This window comes from Pongo abelii, chromosome X (genome assembly GCF_028885655.2).
Source record: "Pongo abelii isolate AG06213 chromosome X, NHGRI_mPonAbe1-v2.0_pri, whole genome shotgun sequence".
NCBI classification, from domain to species: domain Eukaryota; kingdom Metazoa; phylum Chordata; class Mammalia; order Primates; family Hominidae; genus Pongo; species Pongo abelii.
In genome coordinates this window covers 116,634,496-116,654,722 of record NC_072008.2, presented here as the reverse complement: position 1 = coordinate 116,654,722, position 20,227 = coordinate 116,634,496, and the positions used below count along the sequence as shown (strand labels likewise).

Here is a 20,227-nt window from a genome sequence, read left to right as displayed (position 1 = left end):
TGACTCTAAAGTGTATATGTTAAGGCAAAACCCAGAACAGCCAACACAATATTAAAGGAGAACAAACTCACTACCCAACTTCAAGACTTACTATTAAGCTATGGTAATCAAAGTTATGAGATATTGGCAAAGTAATAGAAAAATAGATCAAGGGAATGTAATAGAGAGCCCAGAAATAGACCCAAATAAACATCATCAACTGATCTTTAACAAAGTAATTCAATGGAGAAAAAATAGTCTTTTCAATAAATGGGTGCTGGAACAACTGGGCATCCATATCCAAAATGTAAATAAATCTGGACATAGATTTCACACCCTTCACCAACATTTACTCAAAATGGAACACACACATGAGTGTCAAATGCAAAACTAAAGAACCCTTAGAGGATAATATAAGAGAAAAATTTAGGTAACCTTGGATTTGGCAATGACTTGCTTTTTTAACTTTCAGTTTAGGTTCAGGGATACATGTGCAGGTTTGTTAATACAGACAAATATGTGTCACGGGGGGTTGGTGTACAGATAATTTTGTCCCCAAATACTAAGCATAGTACTCAATAGGTATTTTATCTGATCCTCTCTCTCCTCCCACCTTCATGCCTCGAGTAGGCCCTAGTGTCTGTTGTTCTCCTCTTTTTGCCCATTGGTCCTCATTATTTAGCTCTCACTTATAAGTCAGAACATGCAGTATTTGGTTTTGTGTTCCTGCATTAGTTGCTAAGGATAATGGCCTTCAGCTCCATCCATGTTCTTGCAAAGGACATGACCTCATTCTTTTTTATAGCCGCATAGTATTCCATGGTATATATGTGCACATTTTATTTATCCAGTCTACTGTTGATGGACATTTAGATTGATTCTATGTCTTTTGTATTGTGAATAGTGCTGCAGTGAACATATGCACGCATGTGTCTTTATGGTAGAATGATTTATATTCCTTTGGGTGTATGCCCAATAATGGGATTGTTTGGTCAAATGGAAGTTCTGTTTTTAGGTCTTTGAGGAATCACCACACTGCTTTCCACAATGGTTGAACTATTTTACATCCTCTCCAGCAGTGTATAACCTTCCCTTTTCTCCATAATTTGCCAGCATCTGTTATTTTTTGACTTTTTAGTAATAGCCATTCTGATGGGTGTGAGATGGTATCTAATGGTGAGTTTGATTGGCATTTCTCTAATGATCAGTGATACTGAGCATATTTTTATGTGCTTGTTGACTACATGTGTTTTTTTTGAAAAGTGTCTATTCATGTCCTTTGTCTACTTTTTAATGAGGTTATTTGTTTTTTGCTTATAAGTTTGTTTAAGTTGCTTACAGATTCTTGATATTAGACCTTCGTCAGATGCATAGTTTGCAAATATTTTCTCCCATTCTGTAGGCTATCTGTTTACTCTGTGGATGCTTTCTTTTGCTGTGCAGAAGCTCTTTAGTTTGATTAGATTCCACTTGCTAAGTTTTATTTTTGTTGCAGTTGCTTCTGGCATCTTTGTAATGAAATCTTTGCCAGTTCCTTTTTCTAGAATGGCATTTCCTAGGTTATCTTCCAGGGTTTTTATAGTTTTAGGTTTTACATTTAAGTCTTTAACCCATCTTGAGTTGACTTTTTGTACATGGTTTAAGGAAGGGGTCTAGTTTCAGTCTTCTGCATATGGCGAGCCAGTTATCCTAACACTACGTATTGAATAGGGATTCCTTTCTCCATTGCTTGTTTTTGTTGACTTTGTCGAAGATCAGATGGTCTGTGACATTATTTCTGGGCTTCTTATTCTGTTCCAGGCAATTACTTTTTAGATACAACACCAAAGGTTCTATCCAAGAAAGAAAGAATTGATAAATTTGACTTCATATAAATTAAAAATTTCCGCTCTGCAAACGACACTGTCAAGAAAATAAAAAGCCACAGACTGGGAAAAATATTTGCAAGAGACATATCTGATAAAGGACTGTTATCCAAAATATACAAAGAACTCTTCAAACTCAACAATAAGAACACAAACAGCTCTATTTAAAAATGGACCAAAGACCTTAGCAGACACCTCACCCAAGAATGTATACAGATGGCAAATAAGCATATGAAAAGATGCTCCACATCATATGTCATCAGGGAAATGCAAATTAAAATAAGAGTGAGATACCACTACACACCTATTATTATAGAATTGCCAAAATCCAGAACACTGACAACACCAAATGCTGGTGAGGATGTGGAGCAACAGGAATTTTCAGTCATTGCTGATGAGAATGCAAAATGGTACAGCCACTTTGGATGACTGTTTGGAAGTTTCTTACAAAACTAAACATACTTTTACCACATGATCCAGCAGTTTCACTCCTTGATATTTACATCCCAAATTTTAAAATGTATGTCCTACAAAAACCTGCACACAGATGTTTGTAACAGTTGTATTTGTAATTACGAAAACTTGGAAGCAGCCAAGATGTCCTTCAGTAGGTGAATGGATGAATAAACTTCGGTAAATACAGGCAGTAGAATATTATTCATTGCCAAAAAGAAATGAGCTATCAAGCCATTAAGAAACATGGAGGAAATGTAAATGCATATTACTAAGTGAAAGAAGCCAATCTGAAAAGGCTACATACTGTATAATTCCAACTATATGACATTCTGGAATAGGTAAAACTATGGAGACAATGAAGAGATCGGTAGTTGACAGGGGTTAGGGAAGAGAGAGGAATGAATAGGCAGAACACAAAATATTTTTAGGGCAGTAAAATTGCTCTCTTTGATACTGTAATAGTGGATACAAGTCATTATATATTTTTCCAAACCCACAGAATGTACAATACCAAGAGTGAACCTTAATGTAAATTGTGGACTTTGAGTGATAATGATGTGTCAGTGTAGGTTTGTCAGTGGAAACAATTGTACCTCTCTGGCAGGGTATATTGATAACTGGGGACACTATGCATGTGTGGCAGTGGTAACAGGGGGTATATGGGAAATCTCTGTACCTTCCTCCCAATTTTACTGTGAACATAAGACTGCTCTAAAAAATTAAGTATTAATTTAACATATAAAAATACATAAATACATTTAAAGTATTTATACAGTACTTTCCCTCCCCCCACAGTTTATGGGTACATCAAATTTCTCTTCAGCAACTGCAAGCAAGGAAAGAAAGGAGTGAAATATTTAAGTTGTTGAAAGAAAAAGGCTACCAATCTGGAATTCTGTATTTAGAGAATTTATCTTTCAAAAATAAATGATAAATAAAGACTCTCAGACAAAAAGTGAGAGAATTTGTCACCAGTAGACCTTCCTTGCAGGAACTATTAACAAAAATTCTTCATAAAGAAGAAAAATGACATAGGTCAGAAACTTAGATCTACATAAAGAAAGGAAGAACATTAGCAAAATAATAAGTGAAATAAAATATTTTTCTTTTTCTTAATTGACATAATAAAGGACAGTTTGTTCAAAATAAAAATAGCGGTGATATCTTACATGTCTGTAGCTTATGGGAAAATGGAATGAGTGACAGGTGTAATAAGGAATGGAAGGGAGGAATTGGGAAAATTCTGTTAGAACATACCTGTGCTACACATGCAGTGGTATAGTGTTATCTAAAAGTAAAAGTGGACTTGGATTAATGTAAATGTATATTGTAAACTCTAGGGCAGCCACTAAAAACTTTCTTAAACAAAGTATAATTGATATGCTCAGAGAAGGGAGAAAATGGAATAATATAAAATGTTCAGTTAAAACCAGAGAAGACAGAAAAAGAAAGGAAGACAAAAAAAAAAATAACAAAAAAACTAGGGCAATTAATAGAAAGTCATTGCAAATACGGTCAATATTAAACTAGCAAATCAGTAGTCACTTTAAATGTGAATGGTCTATATAAACCAATTAAAAGACAGAGACTGTCAGGGGATTAAAAATCCCCAAAATCCAACTATGTGTTATCTATAAGAAACCACTTTGTTTTAAAAAATATTTCTAATAAATTTTATTGTGTACATTTAAGGTATACAACATGATGTTATGAGATACATATATATAAAAATTGTAACTGTAGTGAAACAAATTAGTATATTTATTCATCTTACATGGTTATCCATTTTCCCCCACAAGAGCAGTTATAATCATATTAATTGAACAATTTGTCCCTTCAAGTCAAATTCCTCAGTTGTGATGGGTCAGATTCCTCAATTGTGACCAATCATTGCAGGCGAAATTCAAATTTTATTTTTTTAGTGGTTTTATTTTTGAGAAAATTTTTATTTCACCTCTCCCAATGGATAGACATTTATTTCAAGATACACTGCATCCTCTTATTGTCAACACTTTAAACCTACCAGCTACTGACATCTTGAAACAGCATAATTTGTTATCCATGACTCCTGAAAGTTCCTCATGTCACCAACCCTTATGTTATACAAATGTAAAGATGGCTGTTCGTGGAAATATGCTCACCACATTGCCAAGTGTCTTGGGTCTCCTTTTGAAAGGAATGTTTTTTCACAAAAGTCAACATTTCCCTGAAAATGCAGCTCCATCTTCTATTGGTATGGTCTGTGGAAGTCACAGAGACTGAAATTTCGGTCCATATTATGGTTGATAACTACAATTTCTGTTGCAAAGTATGCAAGCATTACTTTGAACTGCATCTGATGCAGCTTGGTGGTCTAGGCCATTACTTGCAAATCGCCAAGGCCTATTTTGGGAACAATGCTTTCAATTCCCTTTTATTGCATGTATCAGAACAATGTCCTGTTAACTAATATGATGGTTCATTTTACTGTATATATGAGAAAAATGTCCTGTTAACCAATATATTTTGACTTTTGGTTTTAGTATGTTTTAGTACAAATATCCAGGGACAAATTCTTCAGTTGAATACATCCAAGAGACACTTTGTTCAATTGATCTGCTATAATCTAATCATTTAGCAAAAATTCTGACTACAATACACTATCATTAGCTATGGTTCTCAGGCTGCACATTAGATCTTTAGACTTGTTCATCCTATATATCTGCTGCATTGTATTTTTTGACCTGTATCTCCCATTTCCACACCCCTACACCAATCATAGTCACCACTGTTTTATTCTGTATCTCTGTGAAGTTGACCTTTAAAAAAAAAAAAGATACCACATATAAGTGGGATCATGTGATATTTTTCTTTGTGTGTCTGGCTTATTTCACTGAGTGTGATGTATACCAAAGAATATTTTCAGCTATACAAAAGGAAGAGATCCTGTCATTGCCATAAGATGGATTGACTTGGAGGACATTATGCTAAATGAAAGAAACCTAGTTTAAATATAAAGACACAGATGGGTTAAAAGTAAAGGAATGGAAAAATGTATACTGTGCTAGCTCTAATCAAGAGAAAGTTGGAGTTGTTATATTAATTTCAGACAAAGAAGACTTTAGGACAAGGAAAATTATCCGGGAAAAATGGGGGGCATTACATATTAATAAAGGGGTATATTCTCCAAGAAAACATAACAGTCCTTAATGTGTTTGCACTTAACAAAGCATCAAAATACGTGAGGCAAAAACTGATAGAAATGCAAGGAGAAATACAAACTATTATAGCTGGAGGCTTCTATACCCCTTTATTAGTAATTTATAGATCCATCAGGCAGAAAATCAGTAAGGACATAGTTCAATTTAATCATCAGTCAACTGGATTTAACTGACGTCTGTAGAATACTCCATCCAACAACATGAGAATATACATTCTTCTCAAGATCACATGGAACATTTGCCAAAATAGACCATATTCTGGGTCATAAAACATACCTTAGGAAACACAAAATAATAGAAATCATACTATACTTTTTTTTTTTTTTGAGACAGAGTCTCACTGTCACCCAGGGTGGAGTGCAGTGGCGCGATCTCGGCTCACTGCAAGCTCCGCCTCCTGGGTTCACGCCATTCTCCTGCCTCAGCCTCCCTAGTAGCTGGGACTACAGGCGCCCGCCACCAAGCCCGGCTAATTTTTTGTATTTTTAGTAGAGACGGGGTTTCACCGTGTTAGCCAGGATGGTCTAGATCTCCTGACCTCGTGATTCGCCCGCCTCGGCCTCCCAAAGTGCTGGGATTACAGGCGTGAGCCACCGTGCCCGGCCCTACAATATATACTTCTACACCATACTGGAATTAAACTAGAAATCAGTAACAGAAAGCTGTACAATTCCAAACTATTTAGAGATTAAAAACCACACTTCTAAATAGCACATGGGTCAAAGAAGAAGTCTCAAGAGAAATTTTAAAATATTTTGAGCTAAAAGAAAATGGAAATACCACTTATCAAAATTTGCAGGCTGCAGCAAATGCAGTGCTTAGAAGGAAATATATAGCAAGGAATTAATATATTAAAAGTGGAAAGATTTAAACTGAATAATACAGACTACCACCTTGGGAAGCTAGAAAAAGAAGAGTAAATCAAATCCAAACTAATCAATAGAAAATAAATTTTAGTGGCTACAAAAATACAGTTAGATAGAATGAATAAGATGTAGTATTTGGTAGCACAATAGGATGCTTTTATGGATTGTGACATTGGTCATTTCTAAACTTTTTGCCTAAACCAGAATCGCAAAGATATTCTCCTGTTTGTTCTTTTAGCACATTGTGCACATGTACCATAAAACCTAAAGTATAATAATAATAATAAATAAATAAATAATAAGTTTTAAAGAATTAGGTTTTAAAGTCTATAATCCATCTTGAGTTTATTTTTATATATAGTTTGTGATATGGATTAAGGTTCATTTTAGTTTATGTTTTGTATATTACTATCCAAATATTTAGGCAGCATTTGTTGAAAGTACTATCCCTTTTCCATTGAATTCCCTTTGCACCTTTGTTGAAAATCAATTGACCACATATGTGGGTAGTTTTTGAATCTATTTTATTCTGTTGATCTATTTGTCTAACATTTCACCAACACCACATTGTCTTGAAAATGTCAGTCTGTTGTTATTGTTCTTTTTGCTTTTGAGACAGAGTCTTGCTCTGTCGCTCAGGCTGGAGTGCAGTGGCACAATCTTGGCTCACTGCAACCTCCGCCTCTCAGCTTCAAACGATTCTCGTGCCTCAGCCTCCTGAGTAGCTATGATTACAGGCGTGTGCCACCACGCCTGGCTAATTTTTGTATTTTTAGTAGAAACAGAGTTTCACCAGGTTGGCCAGGCTAGTCTCAAACTCCTTGCCTCAAGTGATTTGCCTGCCTCAGCCTCCCAAAGTGCTGGGATTACAGGCATGAGCCACTACACCCGGCCAAAAACTGTAATTTTATATTAAGTCTCTGACATGTTTCTTTTGCAAAATTGTTTTGGCTATTCTACTTTCTTTGCCTTTCCATATGAATTTTTCATTAGATTACCAATTTTTATAAAAGATCATGCTGGTAATTCGATTTAGAGTGTATGGAATCTATAAATCATATTGGAGAGAACTGATATCTTAACAATTTTGTGTCTTTCAATCCATAAATAAAGTGTATCTCTCCATTTTTTAGGCCTTCATTGATTGTTTTCATCAGCATTTTTTAGCTTTCTAAGCGAAGATCCCACACATATTTTGTTAGATTTATACTTCAGTATTTTCAAGTTTTGGGGGAGCTATTGAAAATAGTACACTTTAAACATTCAATTTCTAATTGTTCATTATAAAATATATAAATATGATTTATAAATTCTCTATAGTAACTTTTTAATAGATTCTTACAGATTTTCTATGTAGAAAATTATGTCCATTTGTGAATAGAAAGCTTTATTTTTTTACTTTCCAGCATATAGGCCTTTTATTTGTTCTTCTTACCCAATTTCACTGGCTAATATTTCCAGGAGTAGTGAAGCAGACATCCTTGTATAATTCCTGATCTTAGGGGTAAAGCAGTCTCTTGCCATTAAGTGTAATATTAGCTATAGGTTTTTTGCAGATGCCCTTTATCAGGTTGAGGAAGTACTCATTCTAGTTTGCGGAGGCTATCTGTCATGAAAGGATGTAGAATTTTGTCAAATGATTTTTCTGCATCTGTTGCAATGATTACATGATTTTCCTTCTTTGGTTTGTTGATATGGTGAATTACATTGATTGGATTTTGAATGTTGAACTAGCCTTGAATTTCCAGGATAAGCCCCACTTGCTCATGAAGTATTATCTTTTCTACATATTGTTAGATTTAGTTTGTCAAAATTTTGTTGAGAATTTTTGCATCTATGTTCTTAAAGGGTATTGGTCTGTAGTTTCTGTTCTTGTAATATCTTTATCTGGTTTTGGTATCAGTGTAAAGCTTGCATTAAATATTCAGTTGGGAAGTATTCCCTCCTCTTCAGTTTTCTGGAAGGGTTTGGTAGAATGTTTGGTAGAATTCACCAGTGGAGCCATCTGATTCTGGAATTTTCTTTATAAGAAAGTTTTCAACTACAATTTAAATTCCTTTAAAATATATAGGACTATTCAGGTTAGCTATCTTTTTTTTTTTTTTTTTTTTTTTTTTGAGACAGAGTCTTGCTCTTTTACCCAGGCTGGAGTGCAGTGGTGCCATCTCAGCTCACTACAACCTCTACCTCCCATGTTCAAGTGATTCTCCTGCCTCAGCCTCCCGAGTATGGGATTATAGGCACTCACCACCATGCCTGGCTAATTTTTGTATTTTTAATAGAGACGGGGTTTTACCATGTTGGCCAGGCTGGTCTTGAACTCCTGACCTCAGGTGATCCACCCACTTCGGCCTCCCAAAGTGCTGGGATTACAGGTGTGAGCCACCACACCCAGTCTCAGGTTAGTTATCTCTTTTTGATTGAGCTTTGGTAATGTGTGTCTTTCAAGGAATTAATCCATTTTATGTTGTTTCAAGAATTAATCATTCTATGTTGTTAAACTAACTGGCATACAGTTATTCACGTTGTTCCCTTTTTACCCTTACCCTTTTAATGTCTGTAGTCAATGCAATTAAACCCTCTTTTTTGTCTCTAGTCTTAGTAATTTTTGTCTTCTCTCTTTTTATCTTTGTTAGTCTTGCTAGGGGTTTATCAATTTTATTGATCTTCCTAAAGATCCAGTTTTGATCTCATTGATTTTTCCTTATTGATTTTCTGTCTTCAATTTCATTGATTTCTGCTCTTTATTATTCTCATTTTTTTCTTATTTTTCCTGCTTTTTCTAGTTTAAGATATTGATTTGAGACTTTTCTCCTTTTCGAATATAGATATTTAGTGATATGAATTTCCTTCCGAGTGCTTTTTTAGCTGAATCCCTAAATGATGTGCTGTGTTTTCATTTTCATTTAGTACAAAATACTTTCTAATTTCCCTTTTGATTTCTTCTTCAACCCACAGACTATTTATATGCTACCAGCTTCTTAAAAGTGGTTATCTTCCTGTGCTGGGATTATGTATAATGTTTCTTGCTTCATTTCTATTGTTGCCCTTCTTGTGTGTTTGTGTATGTTTTCCAATTTTCTACATTGAGCATGTATTAGCTTTCTAATTAGAAAAAAAGCCAATAAATATAAAATAACACTCTACATTTTATAGCACTTTATAATTTACCAAGTGCTTCATTTAATCCTCTAACATCCACTTGAGAAACATAATATTTCACAGATGTTGAAAAGGTTATCAGAGTTTGAGTGACTCACTCAATGAGGTTATCAGGGTTTGAGTGACTTACTCGATGTCACACAGATAGAGTAGGTTAGGACTCAAACCTAGATTTTCTGTCTCCCAGTTTATTGTTCTGAAGAAATTGAAAAGAAAGATTTGAAAAGTAAATTGGAATTCACCTTGTGGGTATTTGGAAAGATTCATAGAGGTTCTTTGAAGCAATCATTGATATGAGGCATCTATCTCAGTTTAGTTTTAATTTAGATCTCTGATTACTAGTGAGGTTGAGCATCTTTTAATATTTATTCTCCAGTATCGTTTGGCTATGTCTCCACCCAAATCTCATCTTGAATTGTAACTCCCACAATTACCACGTTTCGTGGGAGAAAGCCAGTGGGAGGTCAGTTATGGGGGCGGGTCTTTCCTGCGCTGCTCTAATGATAGTGAATGAGTCTCACAAGATCTGATGGTTTTAGAAAAGGGAGTTTCCCTGCACAAGCTCTCTTCTCTTGAATGCTGCCATGTGAGATGTGCCTTTCACCTTCCGCCATGATTGTGAGACCTCCCCAGCCACATAGAACTGTAAGTCCAATAAACCTCTTTCTTTTGTAAATTGCCCAGTTGCAGGTATGACTTTATCAGCAGCATGAAAATGGGCTAATACATTGTCTGTTCCAATTTCTTTTCTGACTTGCCTATTTCTGTAATTAGATTGTTTTTCTATTGGATTGGTTAGTCCTAATTGATTTGCATGATTAAAATATTCCAATACTAATGTTTTGTTTACTATTTGTTCACAATATCTTCTGTTAGTTTTCTGCTTATCTGTTTTTACTATTTCAATTTTGATCGTCAGGAAAATGTGCACTGGAGTGAAGAAAATTCGTGTGTTTGTTATAAGAGGGGTATTGCTTTATTTTGAGCTAGTATGTTGAAAAGTGGGAGATAGAAGAGGATGGGATTAGAAGATAAACCACTTGATTTGGAAATTCAATTTACCAATCATTTGTCAGTTGCTTATACTTGCATATTGTCTATAATTGCTTATTGCCCACAGTGTACTAGGCCATGTGATGAATAGAGAGTAAAGAATAAATGTTACCTACTTTCCAGGACTCTGATGGAGAAATATATCATGTACAATAAGGCAGTTAACATGGTATGTGCTCAAGTGAACTGTGGTATAAGATAAGCTGTGGCTACCAAAATTTCTGTTTTGGAGCAAAGAAGCCATTAGTGGCTCAGTCTGAGCCCCAAAACCTCAAAAGTAGGGAAGCCAACAGTGCAGCCTTCAGTCTGTGACTGAAGGCCCGAGAGCCCCTGGCAAACCACTGGTATAAGTCCAAGTGTCCAAAAGCCAAAGAACTTGGATTCTGATGTTTGAGGGCAGGAAGCATCCAGCATGGAAGAAATATGAAGGCCAGAAGACTCAGCAAGTCAGCTTCTTCCACCTTCTTCTACCTGCTTTTTCTAGCCTTGCTGGCAGCAAATTGGATGGTGCTCATCCAAATTGTGGGTAGGTCTTCCTCTCCCAGTCTACTGACTCAAATGTTAATCTCCTCTGGCCACACCCCAAAACACCCAGAGACACCCAGATACACCCAGATAGGATACACCCAGAAGGATACTTTGCATCCTTCAATCCAGTGAAGTTGACACTTAATATTAACCATCACAGGAGTTGTTTATGCAAGAATTCTGTAAGTTGAATGGGAGCAGGGACTTTGTATAAAAATTTTAGTTCTTTTCATCTGCAGCACTTAGCATATTGCCTGACAGTGCTAAAATATTTGTTTAATGATTGAGTGATGTTAACATGTGTAGGCGAAGCCAATGATAGAGACCTAACACAATGCAGAATCTATCTTTCCTATACCACCAACAGCTCTGAGAATGTTCTGATACATCCACATTTCAGACATTAGCTTGCATTTCCAAAGAAAGGGAACACAACCTTTTCAAGAAAAAGAACACATGATATGCTCCCTTTATCATTGTAACGGAGTAGTAGTTAAAATTTTGTATTGCTGACTATGGCCTTATAGTATAGTTTGAAATCAGGTAGCGTGATGCTTCCAGATTTGTTCTTTTTGCTTAGTCCTGCTTTGGCTATGCAGGCTCTTTTTTGGTTCCATATGAATTTTAGAATTGTTTTTTCTAACTCTGTGAAGAATGAGTATGGTATTTTGGTGGGGATTGCGTTGAATTTGCTGATTGCTTTTGTCAGTATGGTCATTTTCACAATATTAATTCTACCTGTCCATGAACATGGGGTGTGTTTCCATGTGTTTGTGTCATCTATGATGTCTTTCAGCAGTGTTTTTAGTTTTCCTTGTAAAGGTCTTTCTATTCCTTTGTTAGATATATTCCTAAGTATTTTATTTTATTTTATTTTATTTTAATTTCATTTTATTTTATTGCATCCTTTGTAAAAGGGGTTGAGTTTTTGATTTGATTCTCCGCTTGGTTGCTTTTGGTGTATAGAAGAGCTACTGATTTGTGTACATTAATCTTGTATCCAGAAACTTTGCTGAATTCTTTTATCAGTTTTAGGAGCTTTCTGGAAGACTCCTTATGGTTTTCAAGGTAAACGATCATATCGTCAGCAAACTGGGACAGTTTGACTTCGTCTTTACCGATTTGGATGCCCTTTATTTCTTTCTCTTGTCTGATTGCTCTGGCTAGGACTTCCATTACTTTGTTGAAGAGGAGTGGTGAGAGTGGGCATCCTTGTCTTGCTCCAGTTCTCAGAGGGAATGCTTTCAACTTTTCCCCATTCAGTATTAATGTTAGCTGTGAGTTTGTCATAGACGGCTTTTATTACATTAAGGTATGTCCTTTGTATGCCGATTTTGCTGAGGGTTTTAATCATAAAGGGATACTGGATTTTATTGAACGCTTTTTCTGCATCTATTGAGATGATCATGTGATTTTTGTTTTTAATTCTGTTTATGTGGTGTACCACATTTATTGACTTACATATGTTAAACCATCCCTGCATCCCTGATATGAAACCCACTTGATCATGGTGGATTGTCTTTTTGATAGGTTGTTGGATTCAGTTAGCTACTATTTTGTTAATGATTTTAGCGTCTATGTTCATCAAGGATATTGGTCTGTAGTTTCCTTTTTTGGTTGTGTCCTTTCCTGGTTTTGGTGTTAGGGTGATGCCGGCTTCATAGAATGAATTAAGGAGGGTTCCTTCTTGCTCTATCTTGTGGAGTAGTGTCAAAAGGATTGGTACCAATTCTTCTTTGAATGTCTGGCAGAATTCTGCTGTGAATCTGCCTGGTCCTGGACTTTTTTTGTTGGTAATTTTTTAATTACCATTTCAATCTCGCTACTTGTTATTGGTTTGTTCAGGGTATCTAATTCTTCCTGATTTAATCTAGGAGGGTTGTATTTTTCCAGGAATTTATCCATTTCTTCTAGGTTTCCTCGTTTATGTGTGTAAAGGTGTTCATAGTAGCCTTGAATGATCTTTTGTATTTCAGTATTTGAAGATACTCCTGTTTCGTTTCTCGGTGAGGTTATTTGAATCTTCTCTCTTTTCTTGGTTAATCTTGCTAATGGTCTATCGATTTTATTTATCTTTTGAAAGAACCAGCTTTTTGTTTCACTTATCTTTTGTGTCTTTTTTTGTTTCAATTTCATTTAGTTCTACTCTGATCTTGGTTATTTCCTTTCTTCTGCTGGGTTTGGGTTTGGTTTGTTCTTGTTTCTCTAGTTCCTTGAGGTGTGACCTTAGATTGTCTGTTTGTGCTCTTTCAGACTTTTCGATGTAGGTGTTTAGGGTTATGCACTTTCCTCTTAGCACTGCCTTAGCCTTATCCCAGAGATTTTGATAAGGTTCTGTCATTATTATCATTCAGTTTGAAGAATTTTTAAATTTCTATCTTGATTTCATTTTTCACCCAATGCTCATTCGGGAGCAGGTTATTTGATTTCCATGTATTTGCATGGTTTTGAAGTTTCCTTTTGGAGTTGATTTCCAGTTTTATTCCACTGTGGTCTGAGAGAGTGCTTGATACAATTTCGATTTTCTTAAATTTATTGAGGCTTGTTTTATGACCTATCATATGGTCTATTTTGCAGAAAGTTCCATGCTCTGTTGAATAGAATGTGTATTCTGTGGTTGTTGGATGAAATATTCTATATATATCTTGTGAGTCCATTTGTTCCAAGGTATAGTTTAAATCCATTGTTTCTTTGTTGACTTTGTGTCTTGATGATCTGTCTAGTGCTGTCAGTGGAATATTGAAGTCCCCTACTATTACTGTGTTGCTGTCTATCTCATTTCTTAGGTCTGTTAGTAATTGTTTTATAAATTTGGGATCATGGTACTGGTATAAAAATAGGCATATAGACCAATGGAACAGAATAGAGAACCCAGAAATAAACCTAAATACTTACAGCCAACTGATCTTCAGCAAAGCAAACAAAAACATAAATGTGGGGTTCCTTTTCAACAAATGGTGCTGGGATAATTGGCAAGCCACATGTAAGAGAATGAAACTTGATCCTCATCTCTCACCTTATACAAAAATCAACTCAAGATGGATTAAGGACTTAAACCTAAGACCTAAAACTATAAAAATTCTAGAAGATAACATTGGAAAAACCCTTCTAGACATTTACTGGGGAAACATGCCCCCAATATTTCAACGTAGGTTCTTTCTATTTTCCATAAGTGTCAACCAGCTGAGAAATAAAGAGAAAGAGTACAAAGAGAGGAATTTTACAGCTGGGCTGCTGGGGGTGACATCACATATCGGTAGGACAGTGATGCCCTCCTGAGCCACAAAACCAGCAAGTTTTGTTAAGGATTTCAAAAAGGGAGGGGGTGCAAGAACAGGGAGTAGGTCACAAGATCACATGCTTCAAAAGACAAAAAGGAGAACAAAGATCACATGCTTCTGAAGAAACAGGACAAGGGCAAAATCAGAAACTCCTGATAAGGGTCCAACAAAGATCACAAGGCAAAGGGCAAAAGCAAAGATCACAACTCAAAGGGCAAAATCAGAATTACTGATAAGGGTCTATGTTCAGCGGTGCACTTATTGTCTTGATAAACATCTTAAACAACAGAAAGCAGGGTTCAAGAGCAGAGAATCGGTCTGACCTCAAATTTCCCAGAGCGGGGTTTTTCCCCACCTTAGTAAGCCTGAGGGTACTGCAGGAGACCAGGGTGCATTTCAGCCCTTATCTCAACCGCATAAGACAGACACTCCCAGAGCGGCCATTTATAGACCTCCCCCCAGGAATGCATTCCTTTCCCAGAGTAATCCTTGCTAGGAAAATAATTTAGAGATATCTTCCCTACTTGCATGTCCGTGTATAGGCTCTCTGCAAGAAGAAAAATATGGCTCTTTTTGCCTGACCCCGCAGGCAGTCAGACGTTATGGTTGTCTTCCCTTGTTCCCTAAAACTGCTATTATTCTGTTCTTTTTCAAGATGCACTGATTTCATATTGTTCAAACACACATGTTTTACAGTCAATTTGTACAGTTAACACAATTATCATAGTGGCCCTGAGGTGATGTACATCCTCAGCTTATGAAGATAACAGGATTAAGAGATTAAAGTAAGACAAGTGTAAGAAATTATGAAAGTATTGTTTGGGAACTGGTAAATGTCCATGAAATCTTCACAATTTATGTTCCTCTGCCACAGCTCCAGCCGGTCCCTCTGTTCAGGGTCCCTGACTTCCCGCAACAGACATTGGCTTAGACAAGGATTTCATGACCAAAAACCCAAAAGCAAATGCAATAAAAACAAAGATAAATAGCTGTGACCTAATTAAACTAAAGAGCTTTTGCACGGCAAAAGGAACAATCAACAGAGTAAACAAACAACCCACAGAGTGGGAGAAAATCTTCACAATCTATACATCTGACAAAGGACTAATATCCAGAATTTACAATGAATAAATCAGTAAGAAAAAAAAATCCTATCAAAAAGTGGGCTAAAGACATGAATAGACAATTCTCAAAAGAAGATATACAAATGCCCAACAAACATATGAAAAAATGATCAACATCACTAAAGATCAGGGAAATGCAAATCAAAACCACAATGCAATACCACGTTACTCCTTCAAGAATGACCATAATCAAATGCAATACCACCATACTCCTTCAAGAATGACCATAATCAGAAAATGAAAAAACAGTAGATGTTGGTGTGGATGCAGGGAATGTAAACTAGTACATCCGCTATGGAAAACAGTGTGGAGATTCCTTAAATAATTAAAAGTAGAACTACCATTTGATCCTGCAGTCCCACTGCTGGGTATCCATGCAGAGGAAAAGAAGTCATTATTCGAAAAAGATACTTGCACACGCATGTTTATAGCAGCACAATGCACAATTGCAAAATTGTAGAACCAACCCAAACGCCCATCAATCAATGAGTGGATAAAGAAACATATATAGTTAGATAGATAGATAGATACATAGATAGATAGATAGATACAGAGAGAGAGACAGAGAGAGAGAGTATATATATATGTTTCTATTGATTATATGTGTGTGTGTGTATATATATATATATATATATATATATATATATATATATGTATGAATACTACTCAGCCATAAAAAGGAATGAATTAACAGCATTTGCAATGACCTGGATGAGATTGGAGACTATTATTCTAAGTGAAGTAACTCAGAAATGGAAACCAAACATTGTATGATCTCACTGATATGTGGGAACTAAGCTGTGAGGATCAAAGGCATAAGAATGATACAGTGGACTTTGGGCACTTGGGGGGAAGAGTGGGAGGGGGACGAGAGATAAAAGACAACAAATATGGTGCAGTGTATACTGCTAGGGTGATGGGTGCACCAGGATCTCACAAATCACCACTAAAGAACTTACTCATGTAACCAAATACCACCTGTACCCCAATAACTTATGGAAAAATAAAATTAAATTTAAAAAGATTTTGTACATCATTGTCAGACAAACCTGGGTTTGAGTCCCATCTCAGCTTCTTACTGGTTATATGACTCTTGATTTTCCTTATCTATAAAATGAGACTAATAGTAATATCTACCTTATGGGTCATTGTGGTGAGGATCCAGTGAGCAAAGTATGTATAACACTAATCCCCTAATAGGAATTCTATAAATACTTGCTATGCCACTTCCCTTGATGTATAATAAAATGGATGGAACTTGTGATTGCTTTTGAATTTTGTGACTTGGTTGATGTTTCCTAACAGGCATATTCTCCATCTCCTTCTTCACAGATTCAGAGACATATTGCATGTTTCAAGACAAGAAGTACAGAGTGGGTGAGAGATGGCATCCTTACCTGGAACCTCACGGGTTGGTTTACTGCGTGAACTGCATCTGCTCAGAGGTACAATCTCTCATGACATGTGATTTCCCAGTTTGCTCCTCAGCATGCAGAGAGGCTTTCAGTGCCCAAATGGCCAGGGACCGTGGGTGATAAAATCCTGAAAGAAAGTAAAGAAGCAGACTGATCACGCTGTCTCACGCCTATAATCCCAGCACTTTGGGAGGCTGAGGCATGTGGATCACTTCAGCCCAGGAGTTCTAGACCAGCATGGGTAACATGGCAAAACCCCATCTCTACAAAAAGTACAAAAATTAGCTGGGCGTGGTGGCACATGCCTGTTGTCCCAGCTAGTTGGGAGGCTGAGGTGGGAGGATCACTTGAGCTCAGGACTTCTAGGCTGAAGTGAACCGAGATTGTACCACTGCACTCCAGCATGGTTGACAGAACAAGACCCTATCTCATAAAATAAAAGAAGAAAGTAAGAAGACGAATGCAAGGAAAAATAAACATTTTCTGTCTTCTGTCCTCTCTTGCTTTTTGGCTTGATTTTCATGGGTTCTCTGAATATTTGCTATGGACAGATATTTATGATCTCTTAGCCTAATGATATAGGGCATGGTTAGAGAAGGCGGAAGAGCCTGATAGTGGGAGTGGAGGCGAAAGCTCAATAGAATGTTTAGATTGTAAGACAAAGTAGTTTTTGAAAATTATTTTAAGGCTGACCTTTAGGGAGAATATTAGGACAAATTATAAACTGGTTCATTGGGAGAGTGGATTCTATGTTGTCTCAGCCAATAACTGTAATTAAGACTGAGTTTGTGAAACGTTGGCCTGTACCTCTTAAGGATTAGAGTTCCCTTGGCTTAGCCTTGGCTCCTGTCCGGTCATTTAGAAAGGATTTTGGATGGCCTAAATGCCATCTTTGCAATAGACAAAGCAGGTTGTTCCATCTTCTTTCCATGGTCTTGACCCAGGAGCACAGCTGTGGTCCATCTTTCTCAACAAACCTCTGCCATTATATGTTAGGCTAGAGTTTCTTGTTTGCACTATAGATATTTGGTTGGGGGCTGTCCTGCGCATTGTGGGATGTTAAGCAGTATCCCTGGCCTCTTCCCCTTAGACAACAAGAGCACCAACCCCAATCCTAATAACCAAAAATGTCTCCAGACATGGCCAAGTTGCCTGGGGAGCAAAAATCACCCCTGGTAGAGAAGCGGTGCACTAGGCTAATTGGAAAGTGAGGCCTTGTACTAGGCATTGAGAATTCTGAACTTACACAAAGAATTTTCAAGACCAGCTTCTTACTTGAGAACTTGTGTAAGGACTGCACCTCTTCCCTCATGCCCAGCTAGAGCAGGAACAATCACTTGCAAGCCTGATCCATTTACCATTTGAACATAATTTTGGGCTGTCAGAATTTTGAGCATGTGGAAACATAATTATCAGGTAACATCAGGCAGTATTAAGAGGCTATGAGGTTCTAGAATAAAGACAGACCAAGTTTCCAGCCCTGCCTCTGCCACTTATGAGCCACTGGACAAGTTACCTGACCTCTGTGATATTCGTTCATCTTCCTCTTTTTATAAATGGGATAATGATATTACCATTTCATACGGTTCTGGTAAGGATTAAATTTACAAATCCATTTAAATCATTTAAAACAATGCTTAGTCATGGTAAACATTCAAGAAATGTTAACAGCTGTTATTGTCATCATTGTTGTCCTTATCATTGTGGTTATCATCATCATCATTATTATTATTAATCTATTAACTCTAGAACAGAATTCAGTATATAGCATTAATGAGGATTCAGTTTAGACCTCAGCTGGGAGGTGTGGTTTCTGATGTACTTCAGTGATCTCAATTCAAGATTATACCACCTGCCTCTGAGGAGTGTGATACCTGAGGAGCTTCTGTGGTGTTGCCAAATGCAACACTCCAAAAAAAATTATTCTAGAAAGTACACAAGAAAAGGAAAAGGTTGTGATAAGGCAATTCCAATTTGAATAAAAGAAGCCCGCCTCTTTAAATGGTTAGGGCATGTATTAAATAGATCATTTGGGGATTGATTAACTGCCTGGGATGGCCTGATTTTGTCAGATTCTTGACGCAACACATTTAGACACATTGGAGATGGACAGCTAACCATTGGGAGCTGAGGCTTTGATGTCTGCAAGGCAGTCAAAATGTTAAAATGATCCCAATGCCAACAGCTCAAGCACAAGGCATTTTCTATTTCTATATCCTCGTCACTACTTTCTTCCCCCACAACAGCCTGACAAATACAAGTAGTCCTTGCTGCAAATGATTTATGGATGGAAAATGTAAATGAAAAATTTATTTCCAGAGTATGTCTTTGTTCTAGAAATGGTTGTGAGCTGTCAGAGCGAGGGATCTTGTAATTGTAAATCAGGCAGGGACCCAGTTGCCCCACCCAGGCATACTACCTAATCAGCTAAATTCCAAACTCTAGCTCGTCCTCAGAAGAATTTTGGCTAAAAAGGAAATGAGAAGAATCACTCCGCCCACTGGGCGAAGGCAGAGTTATATGGAATCCAGGATCCATCTGCTAGGGATGCCTCCTTGGCCAGGGCTGGGTAGCAGCTCAGGGGACCCATCGCTCATTGTGTCTTTCATGTTATTGGACAGGTGATTATGAAATCAGAGTAGATTCTTGGAAAAGACATGCAGCTAGAGCTGGGGAATGGTAGAAATGCCACGGAGCCAGGCCAGAAGAAGCCTCTCACAATTAATGGGAAGCTTTGAAAATTGGAGGAGTGGTGATCTCAGCCTTAGAAAAATATGCCAATAAACTATCAACCAACCCAGCAGAGGTGCTGGTGATAAGAAAAAGAAAGAAAATGTTGAATGCATTCAGCTTCTTGGGAATGCATTATTCACTGCCTGGGTGAGTCCCTGCATGACTGTTTCCCAAACTGGCTTGATCCCAGCGACCTTTGAAAGACGTTTATTTTTTCTCATTGCCTTCTGTTTTTCAGAATGGGAATGTGCTTTGCAGCCGAGTCAGATGTCCAAATGTTCATTGCCTTTCTCCTGTGCATATTCCTCATCTGTGCTGCCCTCGCTGCCCAGGTAAAGCAATTTGTCTCTTTCTTTCCTAGCTGTGGTTCTCCATTTCCCTCTTCACCCAGCTCAACTCATCTCCATAATTCCCCAGAAGGGAAACTTCCAGACAGATAACAATAGGAACCTTTAGTCAGTCCAAACTGGCCTCTAAATACCTTTTATAGCCCAAATGGGGTACATTCTAGGCTCTAATAAGTTATTGGGTACCCAGTAACAGATTTTTATTGGGCTTTTAATCA

General features: G+C 37.0%; 1 protein-coding gene across 5 annotated transcripts in view; it reads left to right on the top strand.

The window, feature by feature from the left end:
- CHRDL1 (chordin like 1) overlaps positions 1–20,227 on the top strand; it is a 125,802-nt gene that overhangs the window by 19,882 nt on the left and 85,693 nt on the right. For all 5 annotated transcript variants that reach the window (XM_054544968.2, XM_024241045.3, XM_024241047.3 and 2 more), the window contains exons 3-4: positions 16,847–16,959; positions 19,901–19,994. In XM_054544968.2, coding sequence (XP_054400943.1) covers positions 16,847–16,959; positions 19,901–19,994 — 207 coding nt within the window. The remainder of the gene's footprint in view (positions 1–16,846; positions 16,960–19,900; positions 19,995–20,227) is intronic.